Source organism: Dermochelys coriacea, chromosome 5, assembly GCF_009764565.3.
Source record: "Dermochelys coriacea isolate rDerCor1 chromosome 5, rDerCor1.pri.v4, whole genome shotgun sequence".
In the NCBI taxonomy this organism is placed as follows: domain Eukaryota; kingdom Metazoa; phylum Chordata; order Testudines; family Dermochelyidae; genus Dermochelys; species Dermochelys coriacea.
Genome location: NC_050072.1, coordinates 2,861,005 through 2,887,070, shown reverse-complemented (window position 1 = coordinate 2,887,070; position 26,066 = coordinate 2,861,005). Strand labels below are relative to the sequence as shown.

The window sequence follows — 26,066 nt, the reverse complement described above, 5'->3', positions numbered from 1 at the left end:
GAGGCCTTTGTTTCTGATGAGCGCTCAGAGCAGGTTTCCGCCCCGCTGCCCTCGTGTGTGAGGAGGTTTCTGTAGCCCTTGTGCCTGTTCACAGCATACGGGCCTGGATTTTTGATGTCCAAAGCTAGAGCGGGGCAGAGACCAGAAATTCCGTCTCATGGAGGATTTGGAGATTTTGAAACTTAGCTTCATTTTGAATCGGAGCAAAACAAAGGGAAATTAAAAAAAAAATTTTGGTCGATTGAAATGTTTCCTTTTTAACCCATTGTGGTTACGCTCCATGTTCTGAGATGTGCCGTCGTGTAAAATCAGCCATTTCAGAATGAGCAATGGGAATGTTTCATTCTGCAAAGGTGGAAACGGGATGGTAGAGACAAGATGGGGGAGGGAAAACCTTTGATTGGACCAACCTGTGTTCGGGAGAGAGCCAAGCTTTCCGGCCTACGCAGAGCTCGTCCTCGGGGCTGGGCAATGAGCTGTTCGCAGGCCACTGCACTTGGAGTGTCTCTTGCGATCCGGGTTAGCTACGTGCACTGGGCAGTCCGGTCCCCGTCGCATTGAGCAGCGCTGCACTGCGTGCCTTTCCGTGGGTCCCAGGGCCAAAGAAGAGCTCTGTGGTGCACGACAGCTGGTCTGGGGATAAAAGATCTCACCTCAGCCCCCTTGTCTCTCCGATATCCTGGGCCAACCCGGCTACACCCACCCTGCAGACAAAATTGGGACGCAGGCCTGGTTTCTGTTTTGTGAAACCGTTTGGATTTGGACCTGGCTGCGTTGGTGACAGGAAGGGGACCCGTTGGAGCTTTTCTGACCAAGAGGCCCCCAGGCACAGGGTGATTCTTGAGCTCCAGAGCCGAGGCACCTGCTTCCCATCACGCCGTCCTGTGCCTCGCTCCGTGGCTGCACGGCTTGGGCAGGGCCTCTACTGAGCGGGAGGTGTCCTATAAGGAAGTGGTGCAGGTGGATCAGCTCCAGCAGCAATTGCCCCCCTTTTTTGTCATGCCAGTAAAGTCACCGAGGATAAATGAAGTCGGGAGACCCCTGAGGGGCTGCACAGTGCTGCCGGGCTGATGGCATGTGGGGATGGAGGAGTGACCCTGCCCCCACTGAGCTCACTGGGGACGGGGGCACCTGCCGGATCGGGCCCTACATCCACCCAGCGGGTGGCTGGTCAGTGCCAGGCCCCTCCCACCTCTCCCTCTGGCTGACGTTGAGATCGCGGCAGACAGCTGCGGGCAGCATCTGCCCACTCTTGGCTCCAGGCGTGGGCACTGCCAGCTCAGCAAGGCGGCTGCAGGGCGACGTGAAGGGCGAGAGCTGAGTGGCTGGGCAGCTGCGGTTCCCTGGGACCAGGCCGGTGCTGAAGGCCATGGTGGAGGCAGTGTCTCGGGTGCGTGGTCTCAGCGGTGCAGACCTGTTCCCTCCCCATCCTGCCCTGGGGGGGGTATCGCTTCCAAGAGGGCACTGGCCCTGCATCCCAGGTGGGGGTGGGCTGAGCAACAAGGACCCCTTTGTCCCCTGCCCTTACAGCCTGGGGAGCCCTGGCTGAGCCGGGGCAGCCCTGAGCCCATGGACTTTAGCAGGCGACAAGGGGGCTTGGCACCTGTCTAGCCACTCTGCTGTGTCCGTCCCCAGGAGGGATTTGGGGACGGGGGTGCTGCAGCCCTGTGTCGTTCCACCTCTGCTGTGAGCGGCCGCGGCCTGACGCCCGGCCCAGGTTGCTGCAGGTGCCAAGGAGCTAATGGGTCCTGGCTGGCAGGGTTGGTCCCCAGGAGCCCCCAGTGACCCTGTGTGCGTGTGGGGAAGGACGTGTATTTCACCTGGCACCGCCGGGTGCCCAAAGGGGCTTTGTTTTGAAAGGGAGGGACAGCACATGGCCAGCTGCAGGCTCCCCAGCGCCGGAGGCCAGCAGGAACGGCGGCTGTTTGGGTTGGAGCTGCCAAGCTCCAGCGTTTGGCTGACCCGGGAGTCTTTGTGCTTGGAAGGGAGCGGAGGCCAGAAAGCTTCCCGGCCCGGAGCACGGCTCCCTCTCCCCTGCCCACTGGTGGGGGAAGTGCCGTGGGGCTGGCCGAGGATAAGGCGAGGGTCAGAGGGCATTCCCCTGCACCTGGGTCCCGGGCATGCCACCGGGGCAAAGTGGAAGGTAGTTTTGTAGTGGGATTCATTTAGAGCTCATTGTTCCAAAGGAGGCAGCTAAGTGAGGGCCGAGGAATTGGCGCTGGTGCAAACCAGTGGCTGGCACGCGCTGGGCACAGGGACATTGTGCGGTTTGGGATTCCTCCTGCCTGGGCACCCTGCCTGACTGGGTCGTGAGCCCCGTCACAGCCCCAGGGCTACTCCGGGCACTCACCAGCCTTCTCGTGACTGAGCGGCTGGTGCCGACGTTTGTCGTGAGGCAGGCCAGTTTGCCATGCCCGGGCAGCGCCCGCTCTCAGCCTCCAGGAGCGCCAGAACTCTCATCCCCAAGCCCGTCTGCACCTGGGCTGGCACACTCTTCTTGTACTGAGGGCTGGCAATGGCCAGGCCGGGTACTGACACCCCCTCCTGGCAGGATTTGGGGGCCTGGTTCAGATCCATTTTGGAACCATCTCTTGTTGGGGTTCCCAGGCCTGCATCTCTCCCGTCCCCTGTTGGTGGGACATTCCCCTCCCCGGGATGGGGGCTGGTGGAGCATCTGTCCCAGGGTCCCAAAGGTGCGTGAAGGGAGAGGCCCAGAGGGACCAGACCCACCCCCAGAATCCCGGCGGGCTATACCACACTTGTTTAACCTGCGGGGAGCGAGAGGGGGCTCACTGCTGGACCAGCGCCTTGCCCTGCTCTTTGCAGCTCTGGGCCCCCCTTCTGGCTGCTGGGGTCCGTGCCGCAGAGCCCCCCCGGCCTGGAACCCGGCCTGCCCCATCTGCCTGGTGACCTGTGGCTGCCTGGGGGCTGAAATCTCCCCGCTCCCCCAGCTGCTGAGCTGTTACTTTGCTGGGAGATTATTTTTAGGAATTTCTGGAGCATGCGGTCGGCATGGCTGGGGACCGAGGGGCGGGCGGCCTGGGCGGGGGCGGGGGCGGGGGCGGGGGAGGGAAGAAGGTGGGTTTTTTTTTTTTGGTTTCTTTTTTGTTTTGTTTTTTTTGTTTTTTTTTTTTTTTTTTGCAATAAAATCTATTCCCAGCTGGCAGCAGCTCCGGGCTTGGCTGCCGGCTGCTCTCAGTGCCCTGGTTTTCGGCTCTGCCAGCGCCTCGGGTTACCGCTGGGAAGCGAGAGGCTCTGGTTCCCTGCAGTGGGGCTGGGGGGGCGCCGCAGGGGGAGGTCCAGCGCGAGTGGGTTTTTTGGTGTGCGCTGTCGAGCCTCCTGCTGCAGGCCGGGGGGGAGAATCCCCCCTTTTCTCCGCAGCCGAGCGCGGGTCCGGGGCAGCCAGGCCAGCATGGGGACCTGTGGCTGTGGCCGAGGCAGCTGGCTCTGAAGGTAGGATGGAGGGATGGGGAGCTGCTCCGGCGCACGGGTTCGGGGCCAGGCTGTCGCCAGGACTGGTTTGTGCTGGGCCAGGGACACCCTTCCTGGAGGAGGCTGCTGGGGAGGAGGGGGGAGAATAGTTGTGTATATAAGACAAAGCCCCTAACATCAGGATTGTCCCGATAGTATCGGGACATCAGGCCACTCGACTGGTGCTTGTGGGCTGGGGCTGCCCAGATGGCGCTGCCCGTGAGCGTGCTGGGTCTGATTGGACATGGGGGGAAAGCTGATTTATCCCAGGGTGACCAGAACCAGGCTTGGAGGGTTTCAGAGTAGCAGCCGTGTTAGTCTATATCCGCAAAAAGAAAAGGAGGACTTGTGGCACCTTAGAGACTAACAAATTTATTTGAGCATAAGCTTTCGGGAGCTACAGCTCACTTCATCGGATGCATTCTTGGGGGGGTTGCTCTGGGTTTGCCCCCAGGGTGATTGGAACAGGGTCGGGCTGGAGGGGTGTTCCAGGTTTGCCCCAGGGTGACGGGAAAAGGATTGGCTGGGGGGTCGAGGGGGGCGTTCCAGGTTTGCCCTAGCTGAGTCCATGGCGTGACTCCGGCCGTCCCCTGGTGAGTGTCACTGTCTCAGTGGCCTGCCCCAGTGAGAGGGATGGGGGCTCTGTCTCTGCTGCTAAGGGTAACGCTCCGTCCCTGGCTGGCCGCCCCACGCAGTGTGAGAGGGGCAGGGCACCCCCAGGTGGGAAGCAGCCACTCTCTGCAGCTCCGTGTGATGGGGAAGGGGGCAGCAGGGGCCGGGTGGCTCCTGTGAGCGAATGTGTGTGTGGGGGGGAAGCGGGACCCAGCAGCACAGTGTAAACGCCAGTCTGGCTGCGCACCCGCCTTGGCTGCGGTCTCGGTGCCCACGCCAGCCTCCCGACAGGCTCTCCTTCCCTCAGAATGCACACCAGCACCCCCCCCCCGGTCCCACCGCAGCACCCCCCACTGCACTGCGCCTGCTTTACACCAGCCGGGGGTCTGGCCAGCCTCGGGCTCATTCAGATTTCCCCAGCTGCCTTGGGAGCTCATTAATCAGCCTGCGTTAACGTTTGTCGGCTGCTCATGTCTATTGTCTTCTATTTTTGTCTGTGCTCGGAGCCAGCCGGATGGAGGTCTTTGCTAGCGTTCACAACAAACACAGCCCTTTCATCCCCTCCGTCCGAGGGAGTGTCATGCTTCTGGGGGAGCCCTGAGGCAGAGAGGGGATTGCTGAGGGACGTCCTGCTCGTGCCCGGTACCAATCCAGAGTCACTCTGGTTTAGTGCCGGTGTACCTCGGCTGACTTCGGTGGAGTAGCTGAGATGGGAACCTGGTCCCCAGTCCTGTCCTGATGGTGACTGTATGAACCTTGTCCCCATTATGGGTTTTCCACTCGATCCAATAATGTGTGGGGCCAGGTCCTTAGCTGGTGTGAATCAGCCCCACTCCAGCAGGTCCAGTAGAGCTGGGCTGCTTGACGTGAGGTGAGGCTCCAGACCTGGTGTGATCGCTGCACGCGAGTAGTGGATGGCTTGACGGAGCTTGGCGTGTGCTCTGCCGACCGTCACAGAGTGAGCTCTGCCAGGTGCGCCTGGCTGGGGAGAGGAGGGACTGGCACCCCTCTGCCACCTCCCCGCTCTCTCCCTGGGGAGACCAGAACAGCTGGTGCAGTCACAATGCTCTGCTGGTTCGTGTCACCAGGGCACCACACCGGGGAATGGCACAACGTGCAATCCAAGCAGCGTCCTTCTCCGGCCGGTTCCGCGCTCGGGCACATGCTGCGGGCAGCTGTGCAGCACCACTTGGCAAGTCACTTTACAATCAGCGTTATGCCCAAGCTGGTGTCGGAGCCAGGCACTTGGTCGCTGGATGTCACAATTTCAGGGGGATTGCTGCTGGCTCCTGCCCAGCCTGGGCGCTCCGGAGTGGCAGCAAGAAAGCAAGTGTTGGGGGGTGCTCTTGCGAGTGAGACATGAGTCCGTACGAAGGGTGGGGGGGCAGGTGGGATTTGCGGCTGTCTCTCGTTCTGGCAGTGTTGGTCTCCTCGCTGGCCGGGCTCAGCCCATTCAGGGCCCTACGGTTTGAGGGGAGTGGGGACACCAGAGACGCTCTCTCCATTTGATTCTAGTGAGAGGCGAGGTTGGGGGTGCAGCTCTGATCCCAAAAGCCAGGCAGGGGCAACTGTCCGCCTTGACTCCTCGTGTGTGCAGCAGGCCCTGCGCTTGTTGCAATGGAGGGGGATTGAATTTCTCGGAGAGCCGTGGTTCAGAACCGTCTCTGGGGGCACAAACGAGTTCCTCAAACAAACAAAGAAACGGAAGCCATTCTAGTGCTTTCCCGTCGTTCCAAACCCTCGCGGGCTCCCCATTCCCTAGACACAGCCTGCAGCTCTGAGCATGGCTGCACGCATGGGTAATTCAGTGTCGTTCCATGGACTTTAAATCAGTTCTCTGCTGATTTACACCAGCTCAGGATTGGGGTTTCTGCCCCCAGTGACTCCAGTATAAACGGACCGAAGCTAGCAGCATTGCTCTGGGTTTGCGGCAGCAGGCTCCTGGCTGGGCCCAAGTCCACCTCTTGCACCCCAGCGCTGCTGCATCTGTTCTGAGCCTCTGTGTGCTGGGCCCACTGGGCCAGGAGGGTTCAGGAGCCGCATGGCCGGTGGGGGCTGCCCAAATGCCCCGGCCTGTGTTACGTGGGTCAGCCCAGTGGTCGCCTTGGTCCCTTCTGGCCCCAGCATCCAGGAGAACCCCACTGCGGAAGCAGGCAAGGAAGGGGCAGTTCATCACTGTGCGGCACCTCGGGGGGAGCCCCCCAGCCAGAACGCTGGTGCAGGGCTGGCGGATCCGCATGGGGGCTAGCAGGGAGGGGCAGGGCAAGGGTGGGGATATTCCTGAGAGAAGCGCTAAGCTTTGGTGGGAGAGGGACTGGGGCTAGGTCTGCAGCAGGCACGTGGGCACAACTCTGTCAGCTCCAGCACATTCACACCCACTGCAGAACTGGCCCTGGCTTGGTGGGCAGGCGCTGGGGACATGCTCGGTGCCAGGCTCCTCTGGGGTCACTTGGCTGCAGCCCATGTGGGTGCACCTGGGCTCCAAGCTCATGTGGGGAGAGAGTTTTTCTTGGTTTAATTGGCATCTTCATGGGGGGAAACCTTTTCCCTTCTAGGGCCAGTAACTGGGAGGAGCGTTAAAGACGCCATGCAAAGGGAGTGCCGAGGCGGGGCGGAGTCCGCGCCCCTCCCCCCCAGATGTTTGGGGTTGGTGTCCAGGGAGAAAGCAACAGGAGCGAGGTGTGCCGGGCCATGGGGTATTGCTGGGGGTCGACGGGCGCAGTCCGACTCATGTTCCATCCTGGCCGTGACTCAGCCTGTGGAAGGAGCGACCCTCCTCTGGAGAGCGTTACGGCTCCCTGGGCCCTGCTGGGGCTCTGGGCCTGGGTCCTTACCAGGAGCACTGAGGAGAACGTGGGGTTTGGGGGGGATCAGGCTTAGCCCCAACCACCTGCCGCCAGAGCTCTGCAGCTGGGAGGGTGAATTGGAGTTGGACCTTCAAAGTCCTGGGCCAGCCCCTCCCCTGCTGCAAGTTCTCGTGGAGTGAGGCCTGGTTCAGGCCCGACTGCAGCCCCAGGCTGGTGGACCTGCAGGCAGTGAGACCTTTGGGAAGCTCAGTGTGATGACGTGCGCTTACTGCCCCCCACAAGCCTGGGCTCTGTGCACAGGCAGTTGCGGTTGTGTAGGTAGGACAGTGCATGCCCCCCTACCGCAATGCGGGTCAAGGCGTCCCGCTGGCAGAAGGCGTGTTCGTATCCCCGCTCTCGGACAGGACCGTTTCCAGGATTGTGTCCATGAGCCGTCCAGGGCCCCTCCCTCACCCCAGGGCCCGAGAGTCTCTTTAAAGGACACCCCGTTCCCAGCCCCTGCTTTGTTTATCTTTGGGATCCAAGCCAGTGAAGTGCCTGGGTCAGGCTGTTTGATTTGCACTGTTCACTTGCAGGGATGGCACTTCCCTTAGGAGTGAGGGCTGGAGGGGCAGATCCCCAGCTCCGGTGCAGAGCCTGGGGGGAGTCAATGGAGGAGGCGGCCCCTGGGTTGGGAAGCACTTTGCCGCTGTCGGGATAGGTGTCATGGAGTCCCCGGCGATGCTCTGGAGCTGCTCCCCATGAAGCCAGGCAGGACTCTGGGGGAGTCTCCTCTCTGGGAGCAGCCTGTCTGCAGGACACGCAGCTCACCCGGCTCCCCCTTTCCTGGGGCTGACCTCGGGGCATTCAGCATCCTCTGCCCCTCTGTGCACTTCCCACAGCGAGTCCGCCCAGGGGGGGTCCTGGGGAAGCCAGAGGGTCCTGCCCCCCAACTCCACAGTCAGACGGGACTCTCAGCCAGCCAGTAAAACAGAAGGTTTATTAGACGACAGGAACATGGTCTAAACCAGAGCTTGTAGGTGGGTCCATTTTGGGGGGTAGGGAGCCAGACAACCCCATCTGCACTTCACTCCATGTCCCCAGCCAGGCCCAAACTGAAACTCTCTCCAGCCCCCTCCTCTGGGCTTTGTCCCTTTCCCGGCCAGGAGGGCACCTGATTCCTTTGTTTTCCAGCCCTTTAGCTCTCACCTTGCAGGGGGGAAGGGCCCAGGCCATCAGGTGCCAGGAAACAGGGTGTCGGCCATTCTCTGTGTCCAGACCCCTGCACACACCTGCCATTTAAGGCTCTGCAAGGATCATACACCCTTATCCCACCCCCTAGAGACTTAAGAACTGCATAGGGGAAACTGAGGCACCCCCACAATATTCAGAGGAAACATTAAGAACAGTCCCGCTTTGTCACAATAGGCAAGCCCAGAATATGGTTCTAGCTTATTCTCAAGGCGCATTGGGGCTGTCTGAGCTCCTTCGACCCGAGCTAGACACCCTCTTCTCGCGGTGTGGGGGTGAGAGACGGAGGGGCCTTGGGGCCAGGGCTCTTTCCCTGGACAGCTCAGAAACAGAAGTGGCTGTGTGAATGTTCCCGGCATTGCCCAGACTGAGGCACAGTGTTGGATCAGTCTCCTGAGCAGCGAGTCGCTTGGGGTCTCGTGTCCTGGGCTGGCACAGAAGGGCTCTCACAAGCCAGTCGGGCTGGAGGCCCGTTGGTTTCTCGCCTGCAGCTGCAGCTACGTGGTTCCCGGGTGCGTTTCACCAGGATGCCCCCCAGGGCTGGAGGCCCCATCCATGCACGTTAGAGCATGGGTTGTAGTCGCCCGGCATGTGGCACCCAGCCCAGCCTGGATCCCTCTGCCATGGAGAGGGTGCCATGGGCGAGATGTCGCCCAGACCCAGGGTGGCTGACGCTGTGTTTGCAGGCGGGTGACCCTGGAGGCGGCAAGCTGGCACCAAGCATGCAGGGGGAGACGCTGCCAAGCCCACTTGGCTCCCCGTGCCGCCACTTCACTGGGGCTGCCCTAGACCACCCTCGGGGAGGATTGGCAGTGGGGAACTTTGGAGGCCCCCATGGCGCCTCAGCCTGGTTGGCAGGGGCCTCTGTCCCCACCCCAGTCCCTGAGCGTCTCTCCCTCCCTCCCGACCAAATCTCTGCCCGCGTCTCCCTTTCGCTTTGAAGAGTGACATCCAATGAAGCAGAAAAACCCCAAGCACAGAGCACTCAGTGCAGTGGAAAGCTGGCCCAACCCTGGTACCTCCCCCAGGAATCCCGGCCATCTCCTTGCCAGGCCACTGCGGGGCATGGCACAGAATGAGTGTCTCTGTGCGCGCACACGTGTGTCTCTGTGCGCGCACACGTGTGTTTCATCATCCTCAGCAGGAAACAAAACAAGCAGCAAACCCAGCAGAGATTCTTATCAGTGGATGGGGGCAGAGCAGGACAACCGGTGCCGACGGGTCATGCCAAGGGCCACGTGCAGGGAGCAGGTCCTGCCCATCACTGCTGGGCGTTTTGGGGTGCTGGCTGGTTCAAGGCCCCCAGAGGCACATAGGGTTTGGGGATCAGGTCTGCATTTAGATAAGTCCACGGAGGCTGGGAAATCACAGGTGCGCCATCTGGAAGGGTTAATTTACAAACCCAGAGCTGCTGGGTTCCATTCCCTGGTCCTCGGGCTCGTTCAGCCAGCGGGAGCCTCCCGATGGGGTGACGCAGCTAACTTGTGTCCGAGTGCACTGTCATTCGATGGTCTGCAGGGGCTGCCGTGTGGCGTGGCATTCGGGAATAAGCCAGGACATTTGGGCTCACATAGTTTGAAAGGGGATGGTTCTTGTGGACGGCTGTGTTAGCAGGTCCCCTCCCGCCCCTCGGATCATCTGGGATCAGCACTGTGTTTCCAGCCTCAAACCTTCCAAAATCATGAGTTGGCCCCCCACAGAAATCATGAGATTGGCTTGAAAGATCATGAGGTTTTTGGTTTTTTAAGTAACCGGCTTGGGGTCTGGTCAGTCATCCTCTGGGCTCCGAGGCTGTAGGGGTCACGTTTCCTAGCTTCTCCCTGCAGCCAGGAGGGCTGGAAACTTACTGCTTTGCTTAATGCTAGCCAAGATTCCCCTCGAATCCCGGGACTCCGGGAGGTGGGGCTGTAAGAGAACCGCCCCACGCTGCGAGGCTTGTGAGAAAACTGTGAGTGAGCCGCGCTAATCTGGACCACGCTCAGCATCGGCCCAGCCCAGCTCTCGCTGAAGTGAGCAGTAAAACTCCGAGGAGCTTGGCCAACGCTGGGCGCTTTGGGCAACTCCCACCCCTCTTTTCTCCAGCAAGCCTGGGCTCTTCGGTCTTCTCCAGCTCCCTGCTGGCTGGCCTTTCGCACCGCATCTGCTGCCCAGCCGGCACCCGGCAGATGTCTGCACGCTGGAGAGTTGTCGCCGCCACCAGCGCAGATCAGAGCAGGCAGCGGGCAGCCAGGGCTGCTGCTTGCGTCTTAATCAGCCCAGATTTCGCCTGCATCATCCGGCAGGGCTAGAGGTAATGACGACCCTGCTCATCATAGCTCTGTGCTAATGCTGGGCTTTGCCATGGCGGGCACTGGCCAAGGGCCAGGCGGCCCGGTCCGCACCCAGTCCTTCCTCCAGAACAAAGCAAGGGGCCACGGAGCAGTGGGGGGCAGAGGGACCAGATAGGCTGGTGCCTCGAGGCTCAAGTCGCCCCTGGCCAGCAGCCTGGCGGCTTGCCCCGGCTGGGGTCCCAAGGCCGCCCCTTGGCTGACTGGATTGCGGGGCGGGGGAGGGAAGCTACTTGGACGGGTGCCAGACTCCCGCTGCATGGAGGGTGTTGGGATGGGAGGGGCAGCTGGCTCAGGCTGCCACCCTGGCACCGTGCGATGGAAGATGGGGACCCCCCTCCGCTGACCCTTCCAAGGCACCACATTGATTCTGGGTGCGCAGCTGAGCTCGGCTTCCCCCGCCCCAGGGCTGGAAGCGGCTGCTGCATTTCAGCTCAGAGCCAGCCCCGCCTGCCGGGCTGGGCTGGGGTGAGGCCGGTCATGGCCTGGAGAGGTCCCCGGCTGCACCAGGCCGTGGGCAGCAGATGCCTCTTGCTCTGTAATTAACAGCAGAGGAATCCACCGAGCGAGCGGAGGAAGAAAGTGTCCCATTGTTTCCCCTGCTGAGGCCTGGCTCTGCGGCTGCCGGGCTGGGGACTCCCAGTGCTGGGGCTTAGGTCATCACTGGAGCAAATATAGAAGGGGGGCCTCTGATTCCTGCCGGCTTCATCTCTCCAGACCCCCCTCTGCTGCCCCAGCTCTGCTCTGTGGAGCTCTGTCTGTCTGTCTGTCTATCTAGTCTGTTTTATCCTGCCACCCATCGCCATAGTATCTAGGCACCATTCACATTAAACTCCACAGTGGATCCCTTGTGAGCTCCGGGGGGAGTCTATCTTTCTCCTCTTTTGGGGCATGATTCTGCCTGGGGAAGGCTTGTGGGTTTTGCTTTGCTCGCCGACGTTCCTTTGGCTGGTGGACAGGGTGTCGGAGTTGTGGGGGGCGTTCGGGGAGAGGTGATGAAGTCATTTGTATGTAGATTTGTGGCCGCCAAGTTTTGTGCACTACGCGGGTGGCATTTTATGCCAGTTATTTGTAATGAATGGCATTAGCTGTGTCTTCATTCTATTGATTTGCCTGGTCCCCCAGACACGGGATAGACCAGAAGGCACCTGCCCGCTCCTCCCAGTCCCTGCTCTGCAGAAAGGCTCTGCGCGGGCAGGCCCTGGGCGCTCGTCTGTAGGGTTCAGAGTATGGGGTAGGGCTCGTCCATACCAGAGATAGGTAGGTTGTCTCGCCCAGGCTGGGAGCCCCCGGGCTGCAGGTTTATGGCGCTGACCTTCCTGGCAAAGCTCTGTGAGAAGCCAGAGGACAAGTCCTCTGTCGGAGAAGCTGGGTGTTCTTGCCTGGGTCATGCGGCCATTCAGCTGGGTTTAGAGCTGCCTGCCGCGTCTGCACTGAGCCCTTGGTCAGCCCTGGCCCTGCAGGCTCTCGGGGTGAAGGTACAGCTCAGCCAGTGGCAGTGTGTTGCCTTGTCCAGCTTTCTCGGCACTGCGTCTCCTGGTGAGCTCTGGGCTCCTGTCCTCGCAGCAGGGCAAGATCTTTTCGATCCAGCAGCTCTCAGCCTCGTGACCTGTGAGCAGGGCCTCTTAGGGCTGGGCGCTGCCTCGAAGGGTGGCAGCATGGTTCTGAGCTGGCAGCAGCTGCCCTGGGCTGTCTGACGGGGGCGCTACGCAGAGCTGCTTCGGGTTGTAGCATTCGCTTCCGTCTCTGTCCCGCTCCCTTCCCCTGCGGGTGCCTGGAATCGTGTGGTGTCCCAAAGCCTGGCAAGCGCTGGTGATGTCGGGCACTTCAGGCTGGTACCAGGACAGGTGCCTTTTGGTTTCGTTTTCGTGGTCTGGGTGCCTCGGGCACGGCACTGAGACCCCACCAACTCATTTCACGCAGGCCCCTCGGCGGCCGTCCTGCCCTTCTGAGCAAGGCCCCTCCCCAGGGTTCTCCAGGGGGATCAGAGCACAAAGCCCTCTCCCTCCTCGCTGCCGGGGCCGCGCCCGAGGAGCCGGGCGGGACACAGGGCACAGAGCACAGAGCGCTGGCTGTTCTGAGCCGCTCTGGCTCTGCATGTGGGCCCACACTCCAGACTTTCATAACCGTGCCCTGCTAAATATGCGCTGGCACCAGGGCTGCCTGCCCCATGGCGTTTGCCAGCCCTTAGCCGCTCCACTCCGCTGCCCACTGGGGAGGGACTGAAAGGGGAGAAAGAAGCCCTCCCCCCTTTCTGCAGCGACGGGGGAAGAGCGGCTGGCATGCAGACAGCAGGGCAGGGCGCCACGCTCAGATGCTGGCCCAGGGCTTCCCACGCTCCGTCTCTCTGCCCCCTCTCTGGGCTCCTCCTGGCAAGGGCGCTCTGCTGGCTGGCTGTTCTCGGGCATTAGCCGCAGACTCCATCCCAAGCCCTTTATCCCTCTCTTGGGCAGCCTCTTTCGATCCCTCGCTCTCTGGGCTGGCTCCTAGCAGGGTCAGGGTCCCCTCCGCAGACCCTTGCCCTGTGGGATTTCCCTGCTGAACTCTGCGGGCTCAGCATTTGTCTGGGGCTTGGAATGGGGATGTTGCCTTCGCAAAGGCCCCACCTCTGATCAGGTCCCACCAGGCGCTGCCCAGAGCCAGCCGGTCCCTGCCTCCGAGAGCTCCTGTTCTCTAGAGCCAGCCCAGCCCGAGGATGGGAGACAGTCGGGAACGGAGATGCGGAGACTGAAAGCGAGCGCTTGCTCTGCAATATCACCGGAGCCCACGGGAGCCGGTTCAGGGCTGGCTACGGGAGCTCTCGAAAGGGGAATCCTCATCGAATGGGGTCCCAGCGGGCTCCGTCCTAGGCCTGACGCTTTTCAACATCTCCCCCTCCCCGATTCGGGCAGTAAATATAAAATCCCTGCTGGTAAAACGTGCGGCTGGCACACAGATTGGCAGAGCTATAAACAGTGACGAGGCCGGGCAGCCACACAGAGCAATTGGGGTTGCTGTGTAAGCTGGGCCTGTGAAAAGCGAAGCGCGGTTTAATACAGCCATGCGGAGTTAAACCTCTGTCTAGTTTATCAATGAGCAAATTGAGATGGGACTCGGTCAGTGCATGGCTACCTTCACCAGAGGAAAATCCCAGGGACTGAAGGGCGCTCAGATCTAGCAGAGAATGGCTGGAAGCAGAAGCCAGACAGATTAGAAATAAGGCACAAATGTGTAACCGGGCAGGTGACTAACTATTGGAGCAGACTGCCAAGGAGCGTGGCAGATTCTCCAGCTCTTGATCGCTTCGGACCCAGCTGGAGGCTTTTCTGGAGGGTGCTTTAGCCAAACCCAAGTGTTTGGGCTCAGTACAGGGGTAACTGTGTGAAATGTGAGGACCTGGACTAGGCAGGAGGTCAGACTAGATGATCTAATGGTCCCAGCTGCGCCTCAAATCTCTGACTCGCTGATGTGGTTCTATGTGTAGCTTTCACCTTGTATCTGAGTTCTGAGTGGGGTTTGTTTGGTTTTTTTTTGCACCCACACCCACACATTGTGTTGTGCTGAAAAGTCTCCAGCCGGGGGTGGGCCCACAGGGGCGGGGTTCTGGGGAAGTTTCAGTGTCTTTTGTGGTGAAACCAAGGGCCTCTTGGCACCCAGTGACATATGCAAAAACACATGAAAAATATTTCCTGCCACACAACCCCAGCATCATCAAAGCAGTGCCAGCCTGGGCTTGCCTTGGGGACCTGAGCTAGCTGTCTCAGCGAGGCATGCCAGGCCAGTAATGGGGCAAACCCCACCTTGGGTGCTGCCCCCTGTACCTGCTGCTGTCCGGCGAATGGGCCCGTGATCTCTTCTGCTGCGTCTATCCCCTGGGAGCTGCAAGTGCCTTCAGCCACTAAGGAGTTAACGTGAGGGTTTTACTTTATCTTAACCTTTAGTGGAGCTCTTGCTAAGGCGGGTAACCACAGCAATACCACCCAGCAATTGTGGTTTCACTCAGTTAGGTAATCTCCGAGCTCAGCCAGGCTACATTGCTTCTGAGCTCTCTGTTTGCATAAATCCCCTGCTGAACTGGCCTGCAAGGTGACTAGGGAGCAGTGGAAGGGGATTAAGAAGAGGGTGAAAACTCCATCAATAGGCTGTGTGCATGCACAGAGTATCCCCAAAGCAAAACGGCTTGGCTCGCTGAGCGAGAGCCGGGTGTGTTCCCATCACATCATTTACAAAAGCCGGGCACTCGGCAGCAGAACGAATAGCTCCAGACATCCTATATTTTATAGGTTTCAGAGTAGCAGCCGTGTTAGTCTGTATTCGCAAAAAGAAAAGGAGTACCCGTGGCACCTGAGACTAACAAATTTATTAGAGCATAAGCTTTCGTGAGCTACAGCTCACTTCATCGGATGCATTTGGTGGAAAAAGCAGAGGAGAGATTTATATACACACACACAGAGAACATGAAACAATGGGTTTATCATACACACTGTAAGGAGAGTGATCACTTAAGATAAGCCATCACCAGCAGCAGGGGGGGAAAAGGAGGAAAACCTCCTATATTTTATACTTCCCAAAGAAACACCCTGTGCTTAACCACTATACAAATCCACAATAACCTTAGCTCTGGCCTAGGGGCTGGTTCTGTAGGGTTTAAATCCCCATTTCAGTATCTAACTGTTTCATTGAGTGCAATGCGCCAGTGGACATGTCAGTTGTCGCTGGAACGTTTCTGGCAGAGGTCTGGTAACTGCTGTGTCTAGAGAAGAATGTTTGAACGTGTGGTTTAACAGGGAAGCTTGTGCCAGTCTCCAGACGAATTCTTTACGCACGGAGCCTGCTTGGGAGGCTGCAGAGAGATTTTGTGTTGCACGTATATTGTGAGGCGAGTGGCAGAAGAATGGTGTTTCAGCTAGCGCCGGGCGTTGTGGGGGAATAGGCGTTGCGGTGCAGCGGTAGGAATAATGGGCTGATGTTTATCATCTGCACAGGTGAAGGTCTATGCCCGCAACCACCCAGCCATGCCTTTGCCTTTAAGTGCTGGAGGTTTTGTCTGAGCTGATAAAGAGGCTGCTGTTGGCATGTAGCGACTCATCTGATTTCTTTATATGGGGTTTTTGGTTTTTCCTAGGTTTTTCGCGCGTTGCATTTTCTGGTCCGGGTGGGTAAACGTCCAGTGGCCAGGGCCATCTGGGAACCTAGCTGGAGAAAAAGTCAGTCTTTTCTGAACTTGCAAACATTTCTCACTCTGTCAATACATGAACAGAGTGAGCTGGGCCAGCCAGCCTCTAATGGCCACTCTGCCGTCTTTAATACATGGCCGCGCAAGCCTGAAGTATGTTTTTCCAAGCTTGCCATTCACCCAAATCCAAAGCTGTTTTCACTAGAGTTCTCCAGGCAGTTCTCAGTCGGCCAGGGCCCTTCTCCTTCCAGATCTCCGTGTCCTGCCCCTTGCGTGGGCGGCGGAGCTGTGCAAAATGAAGCTCCCACGTTTGCGGGGTTGCCAACTTTCTAATCGCACAAAACCGAACCTCCTAGCCCTGTCCCCTGCCCCAGGCCTTCCCCACGGCCCTGCTCCTTCTCCGAGGCCCCACCCCTTGCTCACTCCAGCCCCCTCCCTCTGTCGCTCGCTCTCCCCTGCCCTCACTCACTTGCTCATTTTCACCAGGCTTGGCAGGGGATTGGGGTGCAGGAGGGCGTGAGGGTTCTGAGGTGGGGCCAGAAATGCGGGGTTCAGGGTGCGGGAGGGAGTTCCCGGCTGAGGCAGGGAGTTGGAGTGCAGGAGGGGTGAAAGCTCCAGCTGGGAGTGCAGGCTCTGTGGTGGGGCTGGGGATGAGGGGTTTGGGGTACAGGAGGGGGCTCTGGGCTGAGATAGGGGATTGGGGCATGGGAGGGGGTGCGGGATGTGAGCTCCGGGATGGAGCTTGGTGCAGGGTCTGGGAGGGGTCTGGGACAGGGAGTTGGGGTATGGGAGTGGATGTGGGGTCCGAGCTCTGGGAGGGAGTTGGGTGTGGGAGGGGGCTCAGGGCTGGGGCAGGGGCTTAGGGTGCAGGAGGGGTTCGGGGAATGGGCTCCAGGTGGTGCTTACCTCAGGGGGCTCCCTGGAAGCGGTGACATGTCCCTTGGCTCCTAGGTGGAGGGGCGGCTGGGGGGTTCTGTGCACTGCCCGCACCTGCAGGCACTGCTCCCACAGCTCCCATTGGCCACAGTTCTCAGCCAATGGGAGCTGCGGAGCCGGCACTCGGGGTGGAGAAAGTGCGCAGAGCCCTCTTGGCCGAGCCTCCACTAGGAGCCGGAAGGACGTGTCATCGCTTCTGGGGAGCCTTGCAGCGCCGGGTAGGGATGACTTTATTAGGCAGTTCAGAGCAAGTGAAAACCCAGGGGCTAGAGTGGAGGGTCTTGGGGCTTGGATGCCGTTCGACACTAATGTTGGAGCCGGGTGCACACGGGCTTGGTGGCACCTCCTATACCTAAAGCAGCCCCCGGTTTCCAGACCCTCTGAATTTTGCCCAGCGTCCCGCCTTTGGACAGTGGAAACGTGGCATCAAAGGCAGGTTTAATCTGTAACTGTCAAGGACGCTGGGTGCTGCCCTAGGAAAAAGAAATCCAAACATTGCTGGTTCCCGCTTGTCCAAATAAATCCCACAGCAGGATGTGGAAAAATAAAACCCTGGCCTTGGTGGACAATAAACAAACAAGCCACCAATAAACAGCGTCGAGTAAACCCCGGCCCTGAGCTGAGCCCCCCGGGGCCCCTTGCTGCGCTCCAGGGTGGGAGCAGCCCAGCACGGCCATGCCAGGGGGTCAGCGGGCACAGGCGGAGCCAGCTGTGTGATTTTCTGCAGGAGACTCTGACCTGATCAAGCCTCCAGCGCGGGGCCGGGGACTGGTGTGCCTGGAGGGATCCTGGCTGTGAGAGCCATTAACGCGGTGCTGGACCTGGGTTCAGCGGCTGTTCTCACCGCGTCCCTGCGAGCTCCCCGGGGTGTAAATCGAAACCAGGCGTGTCTGGGGCTGGCATCCTGTTCCGGTGGCGCTGGGGTAAATCCAGGGGCACTCAGGCCAGGCCTAGGGGGGAGGGATAGCTCAAGGGAGGGAGGGATAGCTCAGTGGTTGAGCACTGGCTTGCTAAACCCAGGGTTGCGAGTTCAATCCTTGAGGGGACCATTTAGGATTGGGGGCAAAAATTGGGGATTGCTCCTGCTTTGAGCAGGGGGTTGGTCTAGATGACCTCCTGAGGTCCCTTCCAACCCTGACGTTCCATGATTCTGTGATTCTGCATGGCTCTGGGTTGTGGCAGATGTCAGGCCGAGGGCTGTACTTATGCTGACCTGTATGGGGTGGCCACTCACACATTGCTGGCCATTTGGGTACTTCTGGGAATCACCTGGGCCTGCCCTTGCCGGTGTGACCGACCCCCACCAGCATGATCTCGGACGCACAGTGCAGGCAAGGTCCCGCCAGTGGGGGTAGAGAGGGGCGCTCTTTAAAAGGCAAGTAGTGTTGCTCTGGATTTACGCCACTGTTAAGTAAATCTGAACCTACCACCACCACCCTCCCTGGCCTCTTTGAGACGGTGAGCGTCAGACCCACCAGCCAACGGCGTTGTGGATTTCATGTGGGTCCTGAGTCATGTTTCGGTGCCCGGTGCCTGGATCCTGGCTTGCCTGCTGCCATCCATCCCCCCATGCACTGAGCCCAGGAATCTGTGTGTAAACAAACACTCCTGGCCTTGGTATGGGAGCTGCCTGTTGCTTTTTCCATGTCAAACTCTTTCAGACACCTCGGTGCTCTGCCCTGCTCCCAGCTGGAGCCGGCCAAAGGGAGCACAATCTCGCTACTTGCTCCCTGCTCCGGGCAGGGACCAGAACCAGTTGGAAGTTTTTCCACACCACGGGTTTCCTGCGGCGAACGCTGATCTGACAGCATTGAAATGTTCCCCAAGAGCGTATCGATTTCGGAGCGTTTCGACGGGAAATGATCAACACACTTTGTGTTTCTCTGCAGTCTACGACTCTCGCAGAAGGCAGTGGGGACATGAACATAGAGTGGCTGTTCAGTCGCGTGGCTGTGCTTGGACAAGGCTAGTGTTTCTGAATTGAATTGTGTTTGGAAATGTCCCCGTTTCGTTCCGAGTTGCTCCGAAAGGTGGGAATTTCCTGTGGGCCGGAACCCTTGAGTTGTGCCCAGCTGTAGCGTGAGGCTCTCTGTGTTGCGGGGGGATCCTGCCGAATGCTGGGAGTCACTTCCACTCATGCCTCAGTTTCTCTTCCCACCCTTTGACTGTTCGGACTGTTACGTGTGTGTACAGCAGCTAGCACATGGGGAGGCTGATTTCGCTCAGAGCTGCTCCTGTGTACAAATGCTGTCATTGCACGCAGGAGGTGTGTGATTGTCATGAAATGACCCTGACTGTCTAATTATAACACTCATTCCTTGTACTGCAATCGCAGTCATAGGCCCCCATGAGGCGTGAAGCCAGGTGCTGTACAAACACAATACACACAAGCCAGGTGCCCTATGAACACACAGCCACGGTCCCCCCTTCCCCCACAGCTCAAAACTGAAACAGACGAGCCAGGCAAGAACAGATGCCAGAGAAACAAAACCACATTAGTGCAAAACACGCCAGTCACATCTTTTTTTAATTCCCCCTTCCCTCCCCCCCTGGCTGCCCCTGCCAACCTGCTGTGCCAGGACTGCAAAGCAAGATCCTAGCGGGATTGCGTCCTCCAGTCCTGTTTGCATGTTGCCGCCTTTCGGTGGCCCCAGTCTGGATCCTGCACCGAGGGAGGAGTTTGGGCTGATCAGTGCCTCTGGCTGCTATTGCAGGGGACGTATTAATACTAAGAAATCCAGGCCTGTCTGTCTGGCACAGGATGGGCGCCTGGATCAAGCGGCACAACTTGTAAGAACAAACAGTACCCATTTCTAGATACTGGTCTGTGCACAGTGCCTGGCACCCTGGGGTCCTGGTTCGTGGCTGGCCGTCCAGGGCAGGACCGCACCACCGATAATAAACTACAGGCCCCATAACTGAAGTGTCATCTGCACTCCCCTCTTGCTCGAAAAGATCTCCCCATCCAGTACGCTCTTCAGGGACACCCCTCCCGCCCCCCCGGATCGCAGACACTTCTGTGTAACGGCCTGGCCAAAGGGTTAATGGCAGCCGGGGCTCCTGGCGCACGGTTCCTGTTTCCCACTAAGCGCTGTGGAGTGGCCTATGCATGGTCAGCTGGGTGTCCTGCGCTCAGCCAGCACACCAATTCCCTGGGCTCCCGGCGTGAGTCACGGGCCCTGCGCCGCTTGCATTGTTCACGGCCTGGGAGTTACAGCCAGCCAGGGCAGCCGGCCAAGTTCCAGAGAGAGACTTTAATTCAGTGCAGCTTTTGCCAACCCTGGGCAGCCTCTACCTCCTCCCTCCCGGTGACTGACCTTTGCCCCTTGCACACCCCAGAGCGGCCTGGCAGGGAACTCGCAACCCGCTGGATTGCCCCCGCTGCCGGCTCTGACAATAAACAGACTTTCTCACCATACCGGAGCACAGTGTGTACCAGGAGCCCTCTCCTCCCTCCCCTGAGCTGATCTGCACGGGGGCAATATTTGTATATTATGGAGCTGAAAGCCGGGCCTGGGTGCTGCACAGAAACAGAGCGAGAAAGTCCCTGCTCAGTTCCCGGTCTAAACAGACGGGACAGACACAGGGCGGGAGGGCAATCAGAGGCCCAGGGGCGGGGACAGGTCTGAGGTATGGAGCCCAAGTCTCCTGATGCCCAGGCCAGTGCTCTGCCCACTAGGCATCCTTCCGAGCCAGCTGCCGTGTGGGGAGCTCATTGCTGTGTCTGCCTGGAGCCTCTCCATGAGCCCTGCCCGAGGCAGCCAGAAGCCTGGCTCGCGGCGGGAAGCGGGGACATCTCGCCTGGGTTGGATTAACTCACGTGACAACATATTCTCAACACACATGTTCCGTGTGTGGTGAACAGGAATGCATTTGGGCTGCTCTCCTCACGTGGCAGATGGGGGCTGGGCCAGGAAAGACACTTGAGCTGCCAATTGCTGCATGGCTCCTTGCTCCCCTTCTGCCCGCGCCCGGGTGGCAAGGAGAGCCAGAAACCCACGCAGAGCCATACAGGGCCAGAGCCAAGCCAGAGTCTCTTCCAAGCCCTCCACCGCCCTGGGGCTCCAACCACTTCCCCTCGGCAGCCCCGCGTGGGTCAGGCAGGGCCCAGCTGGCTGCGGATGGCTAGCCTCTGGATCGCGATGCCCTAGGAGACGCTGGCGGTGAGTGACCTGTTAGTGCGGTAGCGGGTCGATGGGCGCAGAGAATCAAAAGGAGTAACGTGCCCTGAAACTGTCCGGGACCAAACAGCGTCAGACATGGCCCAGGGCTTGGAAAACCCAGCTCGGCCTGCTGAGCACCTTGGCAAACGCCCCGAAACAGCTGCTTACCCCAGCGAGGCTCCAGCCGCAGCCCGTGAGCTGCAAGTGGCTCTTTAGTGCATCTCCTGCGGCTCTTTTCAGCACGTGATGTTAAAGCGATTTCATTATTAACCGAGCTAAGTTATTAGTCAATCAGGAAGCTTGTACTATGTTATTAACCAGTTAAGTTATTAACGTCCTTATATGCAGTGAGAATAATCTCTCTTTTCCCCACCTTACTGTGTGAATCTGAATCTACAGCACTGGAGTAAATGAAACGGTGAAATCACGCTAGGCTGGTTTGGGGAATGCTGATCACTAATTTGGCTCCTGAACCCCTGAGGTCTGAGAGGCGCTGTTTGAACCTTTTCCCAGAGAGAGAGAAAAGAAGGAAAAGCAGGGACAGCATCTGAATTGTAAAGGATTGAGTCCGGCTTTCGTTCTAACAGCCGCCTTGTTCCCTTTCCCTCGAGCTGGAGGGCATGTAGCAGGAAAGCCCCTGGTCTGGCCGGCTCTTGGTTGGTATCTGACGGTGCTAGCTGCCCTTCTGGGCAATGGAGAAGTTAGTTGAGATGGGCTGGATCCCGTTTTCTGGACCCAGACAAACACACCCAAAAGAGGAGAGAAAAGAACAGCCCGGAGAGAGTCTGCAGCGTCCGTCTCTGGCCTTGTGACCCCACTGCTGGGCACAGGGCCCAGCGCAGGGTCTGACCAGCCACACCGAGACCCGGCAACTAGTACCGGCACAGCCTTCCTACGGCTTGGCCTTCAGCGGCCTCTCTGCTCACCGGCTCACCGACACAGCCGTGGCCGGCTAAGGCAGATACTCGTTAGCCCGAGGCAGACGAGGGATCGGAGCAAGACGTGGGGGGGCGGAAGGGGGGATGGACACACAAGGAGAGGGCGCACGTGGGATTTAGCTGGAGGTGGTGATGGTCCCTTGCTCTGGCTCGCTCCGGTCACAACTAGGGCAAAGAAGGGGCCTGGTCCCTGAGGCAGCTGGGGTGGGAGCCGGGATGGTGAACCTCGCTCCTTCCCCTTCTCTCGTCTTTCAGCCGGCTCCGCCCACCTCTTTTCGAGGCCCCCAAGAGGCATGGGGGGTGCCGTTCGTTTGGTCCCCCCATTAGGCTTGGTTCCCAATGCACCAGGTTTGGGTCTTCGGTTTCTCAGGATCCTAGCACAAGCCTGGTGTTATGGCCGTGGCCTTTGTGGTTGGAGTCACATCTCCTTGCCTGGCCACGTGAACTAGACCTTTTTCCCCGGGCAAGGCGCAGCACCCCTCCCGGGTGCCAGCACCCTCCAGCCTCCGACCTGTGGCGAGACGGGCACCTCCGCCGGTTATTTCACAGGGTTACCGAGCAACGTCCTTTACGGGCCCCGGCCCAGGGGCCGCTTTGGTCTCATGGGGTCTCCGCTGCCAGCCTGACCATGTGCCCCCTGCGTCTGCCCGGGCAAGATGTGCCTGTCCCAGGGTTTGGCCCTAGTGTGCAGGTGGCACAGGGGGAATTCTTCCCGGGGCAAGGAGCAGCGGTACAGGATGTGTGCTGCGGGGATGGTGGGGGCTTGTCCTGACCCTCTGCGGGGGGGTTCACCCAGGAGACTGGGGGGAGAAGCGACCGGCCACGGAGGAGGCAGCTGGGTGCTCTGTCCCTTGGGGCGGGGAGCCATGAGCTCTGCCTAGGGGAGCTGGGCCAGACTAACCCCAGGCTGGGGGCGGTTCCATGGCTGGGCCCTTATTGTCTATATTGCCCACAGCAGCTGGACACTCAGGCCCAGATCCTCAGAGGGGTTTAGGCTCCAAACTGTCCCTGAAACCCAAGGGAGTTAGGAGCTGGGCGGCACCTCCTTATCCTCAGACACGGTGCCAAGAAGGCCCATGCTGGGTGGCTTGTCCCTGGAGTTGAGCTGACCCAGATGGCTCAGTCCCCTCCCCAGGAGGACGGGGGGCCTCCCCGAGCCCTGTTCCCCCCCCCACAGTGCTCCGCAGAGATATGTGTCCTGAAAGAGGGGCTGCGGGGGCCGGGCCGCGAGCTGAACGGCTCCATGGCACATGGGTGGCATTGGCCAGAGCCACGGTGGGGGTCTGTGGCATGCCGCGCTCCTGGCTGGGGGTGCGGCATCGCAGCATGAGAGGGAGCCATGCAGCAGTGAGGGCCGTGGCGTCTGTGCCCGGGCTGCTCTGGCCCCAGATACGGCACGTCTCTGCAGGGCTCTCCCACCGTGGCACCCGGCTGGCCGCGTTCCCCGTGCTCGGGTGGGCAGGGAGGGGCAGGGGCCAGGGCTCTGTGTGGCTCTATCCTTCCCCGCCTGCGGGAGCCGGAGGCCCCGCTCGCTCTGTCCCTCCATCGCGGCTCTGTAGGGAACCGGGGCCCCTCACACCAGCCCCTTCCCTGGAGCAAGCCACAGGCTGGTGACGGGACCCTCACCTCAGGAGCAGCTCCCGCAAGGTCCCACGGCCGGGCAGGAAGTCTTCCATCCTCATGCCCCATCCGGGGCAGAGGCTGAGCTCAGGGCTGGCTGGTTGCTGGTGGCCCAAGTGTGTCGGACCCAGCCCCGGTGGTGGGGTGACTACAGAGCGCAGGAAGGCAGGGCATGAGCGTGGCCCCAGGGCTGGGCCCACCCCCCCACGCCCCACTCTCCCCTCCCCAGCATCCTGCAGGACAGTGTCCCCATCCCCACTGGCTCAGACACCCCCGGGCGCGGTCTCGCCCTCCCCACCTCTGCCTGCGGGACCCCTGCTGGGACCGGCGCAGTGTCCCACCAGGGATGGGGACACTGAGGGTGCCAGCCAGAAGCAGCCCAGAGACCTGTCGTTACCCTCTCCAGTCGCGGCTCCATAAGCCAGCTCCCTTGCGGGGCTGATGGAGAGATGTGAGGGACCCGTTATCCACGTGACTGCTTCAGCCACAGCCCTCTCCAGCATCTCCTTCTCCCCTGCATACCTGCCTTGCGACTTGCTGGCCACACTGCTGGTCGGCCCCCCTTGTACCCCCAGCTCCTGCTCTGCCCCATGCCCCTGGTGCCCCGGCCAGCATGGGACAGGCACAAGGGGTGACCCTGCCACTCTGAGCCAGCCGGGCCTGGCCAGCCACTGGCGATGGAGCCCTTCCTGGCTGGCTGGGGGGTGTGTGTGGGTGTGAGTGTGGGTGTGTGTGTGCGCGCCCATCTTTGCCTGCTGCCCTCTATTTGATTTCCCCAGGACTGATCTGATGCACAGGGAAGCCCTGGGGCCCCTGGCTCAGCGTGGGGCTCTGTTTCTTGCAGGGAGGGGGCTCTGGGGAAGGCAGCCCTGGCCAGCCGAGCCCCGTTCTTGGCCAGCGATTGCTGGAGCCCAGCGTGGGGAGTAACGGGGTGTTTTCTCTCCCCACAGATGTGCACTCCCACCCCAGGCCTCAGAAGCGTGATGGTGCTTCTGGCTGCAGCCCTGGTGTCCACCTCTGTCACTTCAGGGGAAGGCTGGCGCGAGGAAGGTGAGGAGGAGGAAGGCTCAGTTGCTGTGCCCTGAGTGGCCCTGTGGCTCGTACCAGCCATGCAAGCCAAACACAGCACGGCACTGGCCCTCCCAGGCCCCTGGGTGGGGGCTCAGTTGGACCTTCCCCAGTTTACACGTGGGGAAACTGAGGCACGGTGAATTTCCTCCCGGCTCTGGAACGAGTCAGGATCAGAGCCAGGATGAGAAACCTGCTCAGAGCATCCACCCTTGTGAACCTCCCAGCAATAGCCAGGCTGCCGGGGGGCCCAGCCTGATCCTGCTTTCAGGTTAAATAACCCGACAGTTCATCCTCTCTTCTGTACCAGCTCCAACGGTGCCCCTCAATCCCGACCCACAGCCCCCTGTTATCCCAGCCCTGGGCCTCCCCTTTCCTCCTGCCCAGCTCTGCCGGTGCCCCTCAGTCCTGACCTGCAGCCTCCTGTTATCCCAGCTCCCGGCACCTTTCCTCCCCCCCACCTCCCCCCGCCGCTCTGCCGTTGCCCCTCAATCCCGACCCACAGCCCCTGCTGTTCCAAGCACAGACCCACTCCCCACCCAGCTCTGTTGATCCCAGCCCCCCTGCTTGGCTCTCCTGGCCAGGCCCCTCTCGTGGAGGTTGCCAGCTCTGGCCGGTGTCATTTGCTTTTGGGGCCCCTTCAGTTCCACGTTTGTAAGTAGCCATGTTGGGGTGGGGGTGGGATGTGGGAGAGGAGACCTGTCCCGGGGCAGGGGATCCCCACGTGGGGGGGCTGTGCTCTGGGGGGGCTGTGAAGGGTTCCTGGGGCAGGGGATCCTCAGGTGGAGGGCCCCCAGGTGAAGGGCTGTGCTTGGGGTGGGGGTTTGGAAGGGGTCCCGGGGCAGGGGATCCCCAGGTCGGGGACTGTGCTCTGTGGGGGGGAGGTTGGGATGGGGCCCTGGGGCAGGGGATCCCCAGGTCAGGGACTGTGCTCTCGGTGGGGGGGTTGGGAAGGGTTCCCGGGGCAGGTGATCCCCTGGCGGGGGGCTGTGCCCTGGGGGGGGATGAGAAGGGTTCCCGGGGCAGGGGATCCTCAGGTGAGGGGCTGTGCTTTGGGGGGGATGGGAAGGGTTCCCGGGGCAGGGGATCCCCAGGTGCTCTGGGGGTTGGGAAGGTGTCCCGGGGCAGGGGATCCCCAGGTGCTCTGGGGGTTGGGAAGGGTTCCCGGGGCAGGGGATCCCCTGGTGGGGGGCTGTGCTCTGGGGGGGATGGGAAGGGTTCCCGGGGCAGGGGATCCCCAGGTGAGGGGCTGTGCTCTGGGGGGGGGTGGGAAGAGTTTCTGGGGTAGGGGATCTCCAGGTTCTCTGGGGGTTGGGAAGGGGTCCCAGGGCAGGGGATCCCTGGGGGAGAGCTGTGCTCTGGCCGGGGGGGGGTTGGGAAGGGGTCCCGGGGGCAGCTCCGAAGGTTTGGAGCAAACCCCCACCCCCGGCTCCTCCCGTTCCCGTGTGCCAGGGGCAAAGAGAACCCTGGCTGCCCTGGGGCTCCCCATGCCCAGCACAGGCACTGGGGCCCCGCGGCCTTGGTCTCCAGGGTGTCGTCCCTGCTGGGAGTCGCTGTGTTAGCCACGGCTGAGTCCAGCCCTTCTCCCTGCTCGCCCCGGCCGGTCACACACCCAGGGGGCTGCTCCCAGGTACCCCGGAGTTGCTGGATGCTGGGCGTGGACCCTGTGTCCGTGTCCATGTCCGCGGGCCCTTTGCGGTGCTCAGCCCCAGGAACTGAAGCTCCTGCCCCCTGCGGCA

At 60.6% G+C, this 26,066-nt stretch overlaps 1 protein-coding gene across 8 annotated transcripts in view; it reads left to right on the top strand.

Annotated features, from left to right (window-relative positions):
• The window catches only part of IL11RA (interleukin 11 receptor subunit alpha), a 70,810-nt gene that overhangs the window by 32,814 nt on the left and 11,930 nt on the right, over positions 1 to 26,066 (top strand). For 3 of the 8 annotated variants that reach the window (XM_043515218.1, XM_043515216.1, XM_038403751.2), the window contains exons 1-2: positions 3,180 to 3,453; positions 24,210 to 24,309. In XM_043515218.1, the coding sequence (XP_043371153.1) occupies positions 24,210 to 24,309 (100 nt within the window). In that variant the 5' untranslated portion in view covers positions 3,180 to 3,453. Of the gene's footprint in view, positions 1 to 3,158; positions 3,454 to 14,144; positions 14,338 to 24,209; positions 24,310 to 26,066 lie in introns of those variants that run through there. The other 5 variants (XM_038403750.2, XM_038403752.2, XM_038403753.2 and 2 more) reach the window with 3 other exon arrangements.